This window comes from Notothenia coriiceps, unplaced genomic scaffold (genome assembly GCF_000735185.1).
Source record: "Notothenia coriiceps isolate Sejong01 unplaced genomic scaffold, NC01 NC01_scaffold00006654, whole genome shotgun sequence".
NCBI lineage: Eukaryota > Metazoa > Chordata > Actinopteri > Perciformes > Nototheniidae > Notothenia > Notothenia coriiceps.
Window position 1 is genome coordinate 17,525 of NW_011339355.1, and position 1,584 is coordinate 19,108.

Here is a 1,584-nt window from a genome sequence, read left to right on the forward strand (position 1 = left end):
AAATGCTGCTGGCGGGCTCTCCGGGGTGACTGATAATGTGCTCAGACGTCTCCGGACCCAGGGCCACACTGTATAAAAGTGAGTGAGTGTGTGTGTGTGTGTGTGTGTGTGTGTGTGTGTGTGTGTGTGTGTGTGTGTGTGTGTGTGTGTGTGTGTGTGTGTGTGTGTGTGTGTGTGTGTGTGTGTGTGTGTGTGTGTGTGTGTGTGTGTGTGTGTGTGTGTGTGTGTGTGTGTGTTTAATTAATGCATTTTAGTTTTAGTTTCCTTACCTGTGTCATGTACATATTTCAGTTTGTATTGAATCAAAAGTTTGAGCACAACACGCTGTAATCCCTTCCCGGTTGTTTCTGACACTGCTACCTTTGTATCGTGTAATGGTTGTTAAATGGTTCTCTTGTAAAAGGCAAACGACGTGCTGTGGTTGTAAAATGGTTTCTGTCATGCTTGTTGTAAGTTTTTACAAACCGTCCCCAATTCTCTGCAGTTTATCGTCTTCTTCAAATACTTGTTATTCCACCAAAATATCAATATTCTACGCTGAGATGTTTTCCACGCCTGCTACAAGTGAAATAGTGATTTCTTAGAGGTGTTGTGTACGTACCCGTCCTCGTATCTCCCCTCGGGGGTTGGTCTTGGTGCTGACCTGGATGAAGGCGCTGCCCTGGTCCAGATGCTGCAGCAGCTCCACGCTGATGTCCTTCAGAACGCCCTGAGCCTGCAGGAGAGGAGGGAACGTGCGTTATTAAAGATTAAATAAAATATAAAATATAAAATAAAATACAATTAACTGTTTGGATGAAGTTAGGAAATTAGATTAAAAATATGCAATTCATAGATTAAATAAATCTAATATGTATAAGAACATAATAAGTTGTTTTTAATGTGCAATAAAATGAAAATATTTTCACAAATATAAGAAGTTAAAAAAGTGCAATAGAAATCAAAAATATAATAAAATGATAACCTATATAATTAGAAGAAGTTAAAAATAAAATACACTTCAATTAAATATCAATTAAAAAAATAGAAGTTAAAGAAAAAATGTGCAGTAAAAACACAATTAAATATCTGTATAAACATTTGAACTTATGTAAAAAAAAAAATTGCACAATATACAATATTTAACGAGAACAATATGTTACATGTGTCTAAATTCCAATATACAAAGCGTGTGTACCTGTGAGCCGTAGAATCCGGTGAGCAGCCTCTTGTGCGTGGCGCTGCTCTCGTCCAGCTCTCCGATCTCAGCGAGGCCGTGCAGGTGAGCGTTCAGCGTCAGGTCGTCCGTCCGGCTGAGCCCCGTCACCACGATCTCATAGTGAAGGTGGCACTGACGGTCCACTGACACCCAGGCGTGGCCCGAAGCACCCGTCCTCACCGGGGGGGAGACAAAGTGACCCGCCAGGGGGGTGGGGAGCTCTGAGAGGAGAGAGGGAGGAGAGAGGGAGAGGGAGAGGGTCAATTACTTTTTACTTTGACTTCTTACATGTTGAACTGAAATACCTGTACTTTCTACTTCTTACATGTTGAACACAAATACCTGTACTTTCTACTTCTTACATGTTGAACACAAATACCTGTACT

General features: G+C 41.1%; 1 protein-coding gene across 1 annotated transcript in view; it reads right to left on the reverse strand.

Annotated features, from left to right (window-relative positions):
• chrd (chordin) overlaps nucleotides 1-1,584 on the reverse strand; it is a 20,055-nt gene that overhangs the window by 7,849 nt on the left and 10,622 nt on the right. Inside the window, exons 7-8 of the mRNA XM_010769205.1 lie at nucleotides 1,178-1,419; nucleotides 602-715 (exon numbers count right to left, since the gene is read on the reverse strand). Coding sequence (XP_010767507.1) covers nucleotides 602-715; nucleotides 1,178-1,419 — 356 coding nt within the window. The remainder of the gene's footprint in view (nucleotides 1-601; nucleotides 716-1,177; nucleotides 1,420-1,584) is intronic.